Source organism: Wasmannia auropunctata, unplaced genomic scaffold, assembly GCF_000956235.1.
Source record: "Wasmannia auropunctata unplaced genomic scaffold, wasmannia.A_1.0 LD336044.1, whole genome shotgun sequence".
NCBI classification, from domain to species: domain Eukaryota; kingdom Metazoa; phylum Arthropoda; class Insecta; order Hymenoptera; family Formicidae; genus Wasmannia; species Wasmannia auropunctata.
The window spans coordinates 451757-462953 of record NW_012026846.1 but is presented as its reverse complement, the minus strand read 5'-3'; the positions used below and the strand labels follow the sequence as shown (position 1 = coordinate 462953).

The 11197-nt window shown below is 33.8% G+C and overlaps 2 protein-coding genes across 4 annotated transcripts; one reads left to right on the top strand and one right to left on the bottom strand.

The window, feature by feature from the left end:
* The first annotated feature begins 707 nt into the window (after positions 1-707).
* Positions 708-3279, top strand: LOC105451787 (neuralized-like protein 2). Of its 3 annotated transcripts, XR_974625.1 has the most exons (4): positions 708-1581; positions 2085-2417; positions 2495-2703; positions 2835-3279. XR_974625.1 is itself a non-coding variant. In XM_011692460.1 (3 exons), the coding sequence occupies exons 1-3, from the start codon at positions 1209-1211 to the stop codon at positions 2614-2616; spliced, it is 825 nt and encodes a 274-aa protein (XP_011690762.1). In that variant the 5' UTR covers positions 708-1208; the 3' UTR covers positions 2617-3279. The 3 variants fall into 3 exon arrangements, 2 of the variants coding, with proteins under 2 accessions (XP_011690762.1, XP_011690761.1); XM_011692460.1 differs by having other exon boundaries at positions 2498-3279; XM_011692459.1 differs by having other exon boundaries at positions 2495-3279.
* A 79-nt stretch (positions 3280-3358) lies between these two features.
* On the bottom strand, positions 3359-10157 carry LOC105451804. Its single transcript, XM_011692488.1, has 15 exons — positions 10072-10157; positions 9648-9829; positions 9255-9296; positions 9082-9191; positions 8514-8727; positions 7960-8137; positions 7722-7874; positions 7104-7453; positions 6093-6326; positions 5899-5943; positions 5595-5704; positions 4958-5171; positions 4623-4809; positions 4234-4386; positions 3359-3921 (listed from the first exon to the last, which is right to left on the bottom strand). The coding sequence occupies exons 1-15, from the start codon at positions 10121-10123 to the stop codon at positions 3554-3556; spliced, it is 2592 nt and encodes an 863-aa protein (XP_011690790.1). The 5' UTR covers positions 10124-10157; the 3' UTR covers positions 3359-3553.
* Between the last annotated feature and the right edge of the window lie 1040 nt (positions 10158-11197).

Below are 11197 nucleotides of genomic sequence, written 5' to 3'. Positions count from 1 at the left end.
ATTAAGTAGCATATCCAGTACTCGGGAAAAAAAATTCCACATATAATTATATGCAAAATACGTCCATATACGTTTCTTTCCTTTGTAAAATTATTCTTTAATACAAAATTGATAATAATAAGAAGGAAACATAAAAAATAATTAAAAGAATAATTTTTTTACAAAAAATCAAGTTTAAAGAAATGAGAAAAATTGTTCATATATAATTATATATGTATATTTTTAATCTCTTATATATATGATTACATATGAGCAATTTTTCTCATTTCTTCAAACTTTATTTTTTGTAAAAAAAAAAACAATGTAAAAATTATTCTTTTAATTATTTTTCATGCTTCCTTCTTATTATTATGAATTTTGTATTAAAGAATAATTTTACAAAGGAAAGAAACATATATGGACATATATTTTGCATATAATTATATATAATAATATGCAGTGGAACTTTTTTTCCCGGGTATCTATAACGATATCGCTGCGCTTTATCGCATTTCCCTCTGGTGATATAAAATCATGTATACTTGATTGATAATCGAAAGATAATTATATAATCGGGAGGAATAAAAATGCGCGCTCTTCTCATATGCGAGATCATCTAAAAAGGATATCTAGATACTCGTTCGCTACTATACTCCGACTGCTCCGACCGCTCCGCACCCCTTCGACGTCGCGCGCGCACGCGCCTCGCTCGCTCGCTCGCTCCGGAACGAGCGCCATAGTGATCCGCACTCACCGTGTAATGGTGGCTCCGGAGTCCTCGTAAACACTAGGAGGTTTCCAAAATCGTTGCCCGGCCGGGCTCGTCGCGCGCGAGCGTCAACATGTAAATTTCGTGAAACCGGCGTCTCTCGGATCTCCTCCGCGACCGCCGCGCAGCGAGCGAACCTAACCTAAGCGGTGGCACTTTGCGCGACGACCGAGAGCACCGACACGAGTCGCTACCGCTACTCTCGCGCGATCTGCTCCGCGATTCCCTCGCGAGGCTTCGGGACTACTCGCTCGCGCCGCGCCGTCCTGTGGAGGAGCGAGTTTTCTTCGGGGCGAGGTTTGACTCCCTCGCGGAGGGCGATTCCGCTCGATGACGGCGCGTCGCAGGGGCAGCGCGCGCCCGTCGATCTGACGCAGATCTCAGGCATGCACCTGGTGCACGCGGCGCGGTCCTCTTCGGGTATACCTAACCTACGTATTCCTACACACGTCGCGCCACCATGAGCGAGGAGTCTAGGAAGATAGTGACCAGGTTCCACCCGATTCACGGCGAGAACATCCTCCTGTGCGAGGACAGCACGGTGGCGGTGCGCACCACGAGCTTCGCCAATTCGGTGGCCTTCAGCGAGAAGCCGCTGCAGCCGGGCGAGATCTTCCTCGTGGAGATCGAGAAGACGGAGAGGGGATGGAGCGGCCACATGCGGCTGGGTCTCACCCTGATCGATCCGGCGTCGGTCAACAACAACCTGCCTCAATACGCGATGCCCAATCTGGTTAGACTGGGCAACACCTGGATCCTCGCTATAACTAGGAATCAAACTATCTGGGACAATTTCGACGGTGGTCTGTCAACCACGTACACGTCTCTCACCGGTTAATATCTACTATACGAAATTACCATGATTATCTTGCAAAAATTCTGTTTGTTTATGTAATGTAAGATTACTGTTAACTTTGGAAACTAAAGAGGGAGCTTGTTGGAAATGATTTGCTATGTTTGTAATGTTTGATGCGAAAATCGCTGTAACATAAAATGGGAATGTCAGCATATAATAAGAGCAAAAAAAAATAACATGTGTCAGATGAATTTAGAATGTGTAGCGTATTATACGTGCTTGCCAAGGCTGCGGTTCCATTTAACACTCGCAACGCTCGCGAGCATTAACTTGTTCTTTAACATTTGATAAACAACAAGGATGAAATGATTTCAAGAGCGTTGCGAGCGTTAAATGGAACCGCAGCCTTAGCAAGCGTATATAACAAGCTACACACTCTAAATTCATCTAATCCGTGTTATTTTTGCCCCTATTATGTTCCGAAATTCCCATAATTTTATGTTACAACGATTTTTAAAGTTTGTTACTCGTCCATTAAAGGTATACCACCGGGAATACCAGCCAGAGAGAAGAAGTTGGTCACAGATGGGGTCAACGTGCAGACGTCGCGCGGTGTCATTCCCTTCAATGCTCTAAAGCCAAATATAGACGGTTCTTCCCAGTGCATCCTGCCTACGGATGCGGGCAGTCGTATCGGTATCATGTACGTGCCGCAGGCCGGTTGCCCCGACAAAGCGGAGATGCACTTCATCATCAACGGCGAGGATCAGGGCGTGTGCGGGAAGGATATTCCCTACAAGGCGGGACCGTTGCGCGCGGTGGTGGACGTCTACGGTACCACGAAGCAAGTTCGGATAGTTCAGCTGTACGGAGGTAAGTATGTCCTGGAGTCAGGTCGCGTTTTCTTTTCTCTCAGCACGGGGTTTCTAGGTTGTTCCTGTGTGTTTCAGCAGTATCAACTCTGCAGAGCGCGTGCCGTGACGCTATATTGCAATATACCAAGAGAAACGCGGTCAATCTGCTCCCTTTGCCGAGACTGCTGAAGGACTATCTCCTGTATCAGTCGCAGTGAGAATCAGCTCATTCCGTTTTTCGCGTATGTTTAGAGGAAACCCATCAATTTCTATATCTTTTTTCCCAGTGATATCTTCAGTGTTTGGTATGTATATGCGTAATATATATATATATATAAATATATATATATATATATGTTTTTATTCATGATCGAAGATATGCCGGTATGCACATGCATGCCGATCTTCAGAGCGTTGGTGCGATTTTATTCTTTAGTTTCTACAGACGTATCTTTTCGAGGTGTATACGATACGAAACGAGATTAGACTATGTCGATATAATCGGAGATGTTTTTACTTGTGCACATTTTGAGGATTCTTCTGGAGCGGAAATGCTAAATCATTGATATGTACATAGTGTAACGAAATGTTGATCGCTGCAAAGTCGAAAAATTCAGCGAGATCATATTGAAAGTTTATATATATAAGTATCATTCGGAAATGACCATTTACGGGGTATAATGAAGCCATATATAAAAGTTAAGGTATATATTTTCGGGCAGTTACTTTCGTTCTATATCTCTATTTCTTGATTTCTCTATTTATTATCAGATATGTAGGTTAAGTTGCAATTGACACTGTTGTTGAGCGAACAGAACGAGCGATATTAGTATAAGTGTCCAAAGCAAACCTGTTTTACAAAATAAAGGTATTTATAAGAAGAAAAGAGGAAATTCGTCCTATAGATATCCGAATCCATCTATTGGGTTTAAATGGAAAGTTCATTCTGTTTTTTTTTGGTTTTTTTTTCTAAGAGATGGATGCAAATATTCGAACGAGAGAGCTTTCCATTCAACCCAATATATATCCAATTACATATATATAATATTTTTTTACAATTTATGTTTCTTTACTTGTTATATAATCATATTGTTTAACATGATACATATCCTTAACAACTCCATTCGAAATAAATCTATTTCGTACAGTAGAGAATTAGTTTGTTATGGCATAGTACGTAGGCAAACACGTGCTCAGCAGTATAATGTAGGCCAGAAGCGCGCTTAGAAGTGCTAACCATCCTATGAGCACTATAATGTATTTCCACGGCGATCTTTTGCTATTCCCCATATTCGATTGCACGAGGTCGGTATTATCGTCCACATCCGCTTCTATCTTGGCCGTCGCGGCCGGGTCCAGGATGCTGACTAGAAGAATCCGTCCAACTCTACTGCGCAGAATGGATGTCGTGCCGGCCGCGATCCACGTGGGCGGCTCGGTAGTCAATTCTTGCAGCTGTCGCAAGATACTGGTGACAATGAGAGCGAACGTTGCTATCCCGAGAGAGCTCTCGTAAAAGACGACTAAAATAAAAAACGAATTTGTGCTTTTTTTCTTCCTTTCTCTCTCTCTCTCTCTCTCTCTCTGTTTCTTTCCTATTACGAGTGACAGTAAAATTAGAAAAAAAAACTAAAAAAACTGACGTTAAGTTAGATGTATTACAAATTACATATACTTACTTATAATTGGATGACTTAATTTCACAGAAATTAATGTTGAAATATTAATTGCCAGGATATCGAGAATTGAAGATTTAATTGCAAGATGAACGATATTTTAAATAGCGACTTTTTTTTGTTATATATCCTATCAAATTATCTTATTAAATGGCTTACGTATTTTGGGAGTGTTAAAACCGCTCCTCGGCATTTCCCAATGCACGTTTTGTATACATAGTAAATGACAAATAAAATTCAGATTAGCAATCACCATTCGCTCGAACGATTTCGGTTCTAGCCACAGTGTCATTAGAGTCATCACCATTAACACTGTGAACATGTAAAATTCAATGAATTTCAAAATTAATGGAAAAAGCAAAAGGTTAGGTTAATTATTTGAAAATTAAATTATCATTTATTAGCGTATATTAAATTCAAATTATTAAAATTATTTTTAAAAAATTTTAATCATAAACGCTTTGAGTAATAAGGATATTTTGATAGCACTGAAATAATATTATGGAATTTATATATTAATGAAAATTAGTAAAATACACGGTACGTACCTATAGTAGGTGTTATGAACGCAATGCGTATTATACCCCAATGACTCCTCAGAATAAAGTGATAGGAAAGCATTTTAATAGTTGAACCCGAATCGTACTTGTACTTATTTTCCCATCTTGTTATATAAACTTTCACTAAATCCCACTCAACATTAGCGTAGACATTCGATGCGAAGTCAAAATTTGACTGTAAATTTATTCAATTGGCAGAAAGAAATGAAAATTAAAGATGTGAACTTACGAAAGTATTACTAAAACATTTATATATACACATATCACGCAAGTATCATTTATTTAAAATTAATTTGTTTTGATAGAAAGTGAAAATATCATACCACTTTATTCTGATTGGTATCAAGATCGATCTCGTCACCGGAATGTGACCACGATCCGAATTGTATAGTGCAATTTAAAGTATTGTATGGCCACCACGTATTATCTGTGATGCAGCTTGTACTATACTTTGCTGCCATTAACCATCTAATCATCCCTTGCCTCGACACCCAGCACTTTGAACGTTCGTAATCCGATGAGCTTTCTTCAATTCGTCTGAAATAAGTTGATAAATTCTACTTCAATATCATACCACAAGTTAAACGTAGAAATTTTAAAATATTTTCTACGTCACGATCTCAGATTTATTTTAACTCTCTGATATAATTGATGCTTGTTGAGATCGTGCACGCGTTTAATTTCAAATGAAATGATTTAAAAGAGTTAATAAAAAGCTTTTAACCGACAATAGAGTATAATAATTATAGAAATTAAATTCGGATTCCGATATTAGCAAATTAATATATTTATATCAGAAAATGACAGATATTAATATAATTATTGATAAATTTAGATTATAACGTTTTTAATTATTAAAATAATAATTGAAGTATATATTATAGTATATATATTAAAATAATAATTGAAGTATATATTATAGTATATATTAAATTGAAGTATATATTATACATTGCTTACCCGTTATGAATCAAAACATCAGGCACCCAAATTTCATTCCCTGATACAGGTATCCATTTGATGTTATCGTATTGCGCAGGATCCCACATCAAATGCGAATCATTCCATAGCTGTATTAAAGCAGAATATTAATATAAAACCTGAACGTTATATTTAAAAATTTTGAAAAAGTAAGTTATATTAATTATAAAAATTAAAGCGCGTCCCATAATATCCATTAACAACTGAATAATCGATATGTCACTTTCTTTTCTCAAACTTATTTATGCGGACATACTATTTACATGTAATTGTGTAGACTTACCATTGACATCCACCCATGCAACGTGAAGATTTCACTTACGTGACTCTAAAAAATAAATTACAATTTCAAATTCGACTTTCTGGATTTTATTTTGTAAATTGTAGCGTATTTTTGGCTCCTATATTTAAAGTTAAAGTCGCAAAGAAATATTGATACTTTTCTTTAAATATTTTCCATCGATAGATATTACTTACGTATTCAAAGAAGTGTGGCTTCATAAAGAAATTCACATGCGTCATGTTATTATTACCCTTAACCGGTCTTACATCGGGATCGTATTCGCATAGGAGATGCCTTTTCAATTTCACCATGGGCGATTTGGTTTCGGAGCTACAACTGCTACTTCTCACTGCTATCGCATCGATGCACACGATATGAAGAATAAACAGTAGGACGGGAAAGAAATTGTTTCTGCTCATCTTGAATACCTACACGATGAATAGATCTGCAACGACTGAGTTGCTCACATTAGCATTGGATTATGTGAGAGCAGAAATAGCGATAATCATACGCCCAGTGAAACGTAAAACTGCAGACCACGAAGACCGCCCCCTCAGCAACAAGTTTTTATCAACAATAGTTTTATCTTATTTTAAATCATGGACAAACACATTTTTCGAACGGAAACACAAAATTATCTCAACTATATCAATTGTTTATATTATTTTAGCTATTTTATCAATTTTAAAGCTGGAAAATGTATAGCATATATAATATTTATCATTTTTTTAAATCAATTAAATTGAAGATAATGTCTTGTGAGAATAATATTTAGTATTTATGCTAAATAGAAAATTTTCAAGCAGATAGAAATAATGGAAGTAAGAAAACGATCGAATTATTTAGAAAATTTAAAACCAGTTTATTTTTTACATTGATTACATTTTATTGATTCTTCATTATGCCATTTTTAATAAATTTCATGTATATTATTCATTTTAAATAATTCTCTCTTCTACTACTTTTTTTAACATACTTATAATTACAATTATTAAATATAATCATTAAATTTAATAAATTGCATAAATTTTTTGCATAAAAAAATATTACAAATGAAGTTTAACAGAAGTAAATTAAAAAACGCAATACATTATAATTAAAAATAACGCAATTATTTATTTTAATCATTTACAAAAAAGGTAAACAGATTGTTTAGAAGGATTTTGAGTATTATTGAAGAATATTCTGATTGTCATGGATTAATTCGAGGCTCCTGAAGGTACAAGAATGATTAAAATAATGACATAAAAGAGGACCACACAGAAGAATGACAACCACTCGATGATAGCGGCGAAATGTCTCCAGGACGATTCTTTCATCATTCCGGACTTTGGAAGGTCCGAGCTGTCTTCGGTCATTATACCTCCTGCGTCTACTATCTTGGACTCCTCGTCGTTCAGGACCAGGAATCGACCAGCCCTGTTATTCAAGATGAACATCGTCGTGGAAGAAATCCAACTTGGCATCTCCATACTCATATTTTGCAATTTACGTAACAAGGCCGTCAGAATTAATGCAAAAGTAGCCAGCGCCAAGGAATCGCGGTAGAACAACACTGCAGGATAAATGTAAGAAATAAAATTTATTGTTTGTAATTTAAGTGGTGATGGTTTTATGTATGATTCTAATTGATTCTAATTAATATATTATTTTTAATTCTAATATCATCTTCTGTCGCATAAAATAACGTTTAAACAATATTTAATTATATTACAAAGTTGCTGGTACGAAAAGATTTATTTCAAAGTTTCGAAATTGAAATATCTCTCTTAAATTTAAATTTAAAATATTTTTTTTACATTCTTTATGACTTTGATACTCACATATATTAGGAGGATGAGGGCCATTGTACGGCACCGCCCAGAACAAATCGAAGATGCAAAGTAAGTGACAAATAAAATTTATGCTCGCGATCGCTACTCGTTCAACCGATCTTGAATCCAACCATAGCACCGTTAGGGTGAGGAATATCAAAGCTAGAAAAGGCATTCATGATCTAAATTTACTATGCTACTTTTTTTTTTTTATTATTTACTAAAGTTCGATTTTGCAATTGCTTACCAATGGCTGGTGTGATGTACGATTTGTGATTTCTGCTGTAGTGCCGAGTCAATGAAAATGTGTAATCGATTCTCGGAAAAGTATCGTTCGGACAGCACTTATACTTCTTAACGATTTTCTCTGCGCTTAATAAATTCAAATCCCAATCTGTATTATTTTCGTAGCCGTGCATGTTAACCTGTGAAATAAATACGGTTAGATTTTATTTTTTAATCTAATATAACATAAAGATAATATAAATCTATTTATAAATAAAATAAGAAAAAACGGGATAGAGAGAGGAAAAGCAACAATTGCGTACAAATTTTTAAGAAAATGTCTTACAATTAAATTAAAACAGAGAGAAAGAAAGGTAATTCCAATTTCATAATTTTGAAACAAAATTTTTATCAGCAATTTCATAATATCTCCGTCATTAACTGGAGAGATGCATTAAGATAGTATAATTTTACAATGCATAATTTTTTATCTAAAGCAATATTTGGAAAAACAATATTTATGAGAAAGATTGACCATCGCATTATTTTATAATAAACCAAATAAGATTCACGTACTCCAGTTCCGTCTAGATGGACATCGACTTCCTCTCCTGTATGCGACCATGAGCCGAGTGTAATGACACATGTGTGCTGGTCATGAGGCCAATATGTATAATCGGGCTCACATTTTGACATATATTTTACAGGCGGCACGCAAACAACAGAACCCGTATTAAAGACCAAACAGTTCGTGTCGAGAACCACCATATCACTATTCGACATATCGCCGCTAAAAAACGAAGTGTAATCGAAATATTTAGTTGCATTTATATTACATAATTGAAAAATATGCAAATATAAAAACGAGAATTGGAAAATTTATTTTAAATAATGAGTAATATCTTAAATTTATCTTTAAAAAAATAGGAAAAATAGAAATTTAAAATTTAAATTAAATGTATACGTCAATTTCTTTAATTAAAAAAGAAAAGAAATGATAAATTAGATTATACCTTCATTGAAGTATTTCTTTATATCTAATGAAGTTTACAAAGCATTTTCATTCTTCGTTATAATATTTTGCATTTTTACTTCAATTTTATTAATATTAGCGATTTATAATAATGATTCGAAACTAACTTACGAGTTGTAGACGTAGAGATCGGGCATCCAAAGATTGGATGATTTCACGTGAATATAAGTAAGTCCCTCAAAGTCACTTGATGTCCAATTAAGAAACGTGTCCGTCCAAGACTGTTAATTAAATATCTTATTAAAATGAGAATGTGTATAATAAGTAAAATATTTTAGACTCACAAACGACATCCAGCTTTGAAGTGTCAGTACACCTTCTCCGCTCTGTTAATAAAATTGATTAATTTTTCTTACAAATAGGTTGGTTATATTTTGTATTTTTAATTATTATCAAATGAATAGAAAAAGTATGAAAATTACATATCAGACAATAATTTCAGCATAAAACAATATTTTAATTCTTTAATTAACACATGTTTTATATCAGAAAATAAGATTTGTACGGCAATATTGTTAAAATATGAATAGTTTGAAGATCAAAGTTCTCGCTAAAAATAATATGTCACACAATGTGTGACGAAATGTTATTTAGAATATGACGCGATTAAAACAACTATTTTATTAAATATTTCATCAATCATGCAATACAGTATACATCTACGATGATGCACTTACGAATTCCATCATTTTCGGCATCAGTCTAAGAGTAACATTGGTAACTACTTTATGATGGCTCGGACGAACGGTGTTATCATAATTGCAAAAGAGATACTTTTTAAGACGCAACAGTGGCGTAGTACTTTTCAGATCTTTACATCCGAGTCTCAAGTCATCAGTAACAACCACAAGCCTAGACACTGAAATAGGAAATATAGAAATTTACATTAACATTTAATTATTATCATATATGATAGGTAAAATTAATATTAATATTACTTTTTATTAGAATATTTCTTATAAACTGTTACAATAACGTGAAATTTACTTTTAAATAATTGATGAAACATGCAATTAACCGCTAAATTATTCAAGATAGAAAAATATTCGTAATAATAACAGTTATAATTATTATTATTTTAATGAAGATTATTTAACGTACTACATTGACCATGCAAAAGAATTACGAAAAATCCAAACAGTAGTATTCTCATCTTGATCGGAACGAGCCAACGGCTTTGGTTAAACTAATTCTCTTCGTTATAATAGCTTAGCAATCAAACGTCATGAAATTCGAAACTACTGATATCTTGAACGCCCCCAGAAGTATCCATATTTGAGAATTACATGACAACAAATTAAATAAAGACAATCCTGTACGGTCCGAAATATTATTGAATAATCAATTAAAGCTCTTAAAATATCTCGCAATAAATTTGTATTTTGATCTGTAGAATTTTCTAAATATATGGTTTTTGTTATGAAATACGGAGATATCTTTTACTTCTATAAAACGGGAAAAATGAATTAAGTGGATTAATGTGTAAATGTTTCGAAATTGTTCATGTATAATTCTACATTAAAAACTAAAGCTATCCGCACATGAATATCAATAATGCATTACATACATTACGTTATGTACTGATCTTAAACTTAACAGTAAACTTATGTTAACAAAGAAAATCGTAACATAATTTTTATACGTGATTATACGTGAACAGAAATAGGTAAATATTTTTCATATTTTGTAGTAAAGAAAGTTATATAGTCGAAATGTTTAATTTAATAAATTAATATTTTATCAGTTTATGTATATCATTAGGGATGTTTTTGTTCGGATAGCCTAAGCCTTTTTAATTTTATTCACACATTGTGCTTTGACAGCTTTAATTTCTTTTTATTTCACTAGAAAATAGAAATTAATTTAGCAATATTTTTCTCTAAATTTTTTCGATAAGTTTAAAAATTATATAATATTAAAATAAAAATCTCTGTGAATCACTGCATTGTAGCGTTATGATCTCTCGTATACTCCAACCGCTCTTCGCGCGGATACGTGCTTTATTTTTTTATATACGCGATTCCAAATTATTAACTCTCCATTTAGTGATATATACGGATATCGAAGTCATGAATATTTAGTTAAGCAGGTATATACATATTTCACGTTATCTATTCACTCGTAAAAATTGAAACAACACATGAAATGGAAATAACGAACTACCATGTGATCGCATTGCATATATTCGCACGATCCATTTAACTTTAATCGATCATTGAAATATGGT

What these genes read in the sequence shown, in the direction of transcription:
- LOC105451787 (XM_011692459.1), top strand. Translation starts at nt 1,209, where the DNA reads ATGAGCGAGGAGTCTAGGAAGATAGTGACCAGGTTCCACCCGATTCAC. An exon ending in CACGTACACGTCTCTCACCG is followed by an intron (nt 1,582 to 2,084) that starts GTTAATATCTAC and finishes CGTCCATTAAAG; the next exon opens with GTATACCACCGGGAATACCA. An exon ending in GATAGTTCAGCTGTACGGAG is followed by an intron (nt 2,418 to 2,494) that starts GTAAGTATGTCC and finishes TGTGTGTTTCAG; the next exon opens with CAGTATCAACTCTGCAGAGC.
- LOC105451804 (XM_011692488.1), bottom strand. Translation starts at nt 10,123, where the DNA reads ATGAGAATACTACTGTTTGGATTTTTCGTAATTCTTTTGCATGGTCAA. An exon ending in TCTTTTGCATGGTCAATGTA is followed by an intron (nt 9,830 to 10,071) that starts GTACGTTAAATA and finishes TTCCTATTTCAG; the next exon opens with TGTCTAGGCTTGTGGTTGTT. An exon ending in TCCATCTAGACGGAACTGGA is followed by an intron (nt 8,138 to 8,513) that starts GTACGTGAATCT and finishes TTTATTTCACAG; the next exon opens with GTTAACATGCACGGCTACGA.